This window comes from Calidris pugnax, unplaced genomic scaffold, assembly GCF_001431845.1.
Source record: "Calidris pugnax isolate Ruff unplaced genomic scaffold, ASM143184v1 scaffold61, whole genome shotgun sequence".
Lineage (NCBI taxonomy): Eukaryota > Metazoa > Chordata > Aves > Charadriiformes > Scolopacidae > Calidris > Calidris pugnax.
This window is the reverse complement of record NW_015090945.1, coordinates 4,060,116-4,061,431: the sequence shown is the minus strand read 5'-3', so window position 1 is coordinate 4,061,431 and position 1,316 is coordinate 4,060,116. Positions and strand designations below refer to the sequence as shown.

The 1,316-nt window shown below is 47.3% G+C and overlaps 1 protein-coding gene across 1 annotated transcript in view; it reads right to left on the bottom strand.

Annotated features, from left to right (window-relative positions):
- The window catches only part of STMN2 (stathmin 2), a 43,327-nt gene extending 42,565 nt beyond the window's left edge, over positions 1-762 (bottom strand). The window contains exon 1 of the mRNA XM_014951919.1: positions 504-762. Coding sequence (XP_014807405.1) covers positions 504-522 — 19 coding nt within the window. The 5' untranslated portion in view covers positions 523-762. The remainder of the gene's footprint in view (positions 1-503) is intronic.
- Positions 763-1,316: the final 554 nt, after the last annotated feature.

Here is a 1,316-nt window from a genome sequence, read left to right as displayed (position 1 = left end):
CCCGCCGGGCCGCCGCCCGCAGCCCCCCCGCCCCGCCGCGCTCCGTTCCTCCCGGCGCCGCCGAGCCGCTGCCCTCTCCTCCCCACGCCGATCCGCTCGGAAGCAGGGGGGAGCGCTGGCCCCGGCCGAGGGGGCCACGGAGGCGGTGGAACGCGTATTTATAGCGGGGACAACTTTCCGGTTCCTTTGCTTTTATCTCTCTTTTTTTTTTTTTTTTTTTCTCCCCATAATATATACATTCATCTTTATAACAATGAAAACTGTTTCAAAGTTAGGCTGTGCTCATGTGCCAACCTCCCCCATCAGAAAATAATCAGTCTGATCTACAGGTTAGGACGTTAAAAGAGCCCCAGGATCACACCACTCCCCCCTCCTATTTTTCTCATCAAAGACATTAAAAATATGGTTAGCGTTGTCTTGATTTTTTTCTAGACTTCAGGGCAGCGGTCCTAGGAAATAGCAGCTGTTGTACTGGCTGAAGAAAAGGAGATGCGTTTTCTTACCCATTGCTGTTTTAGCCATGGTGGGATGTGCAGGCTCTCAGAGGCGGTGAAGGCAAAGGGGTCCAGCTACAGCAGTGGAGAGAGGGAGAGAAGACTGAATAAGGCACTGAGTCAGCAGAGTGGGGCTGTGCAAGAGAAGGAGCAAGAGGCAGGAGCCCATGAATAATTATCACTCCTCTACCCAAGCAGATTGGCTCTAGAGGTCCCCTGACATGACTCCTGCAGAGCCAGAATCTCCGGGCATTAAATATTGATCCACCAATGGTGCTGGAGTACAAAGTGCCAGAATGCAGTTTGAAATGGAAATCAGTCCTTGAATGCTTCTCCCCCCTCAGTCTGGCTTTAATAGTACATTCCATGTCAAATGTTTTATGTCTTACATGAAAAAAGCCTATTGGTGTTGAAGGCTCTGCTGTTGCTACCTGTAAAACACGTACAAATTCATTTTAACACATTTTATTCCAAAGATATGACAAAAAAGAAAGGACCACATGCAGGGGATTTTCTAAACCGTTTCAGTAAAACAGATGCTCAGATTATTTTTACCTATGCATCCTACAAGTATGGACAGATTCTGTATACGATTGTTTTATGCTGAATGTTCCTGCATTCCAGTATTTATTTTAGTATCCCCAGGCCTAACCCTGAACAACTCAAACTCTACTATAACTTGGGGAATGGCAGCTGGACCTGTTCACACTCTTGAAGGGCTCTGCAAAACCAAACCCAGACTAAACGTGAAAAGAAGTCAATAACCACTTCCCTGGTGTACTATAACAAGAGCTACTGGGAAGTTGTGAGCTGGATTCACTT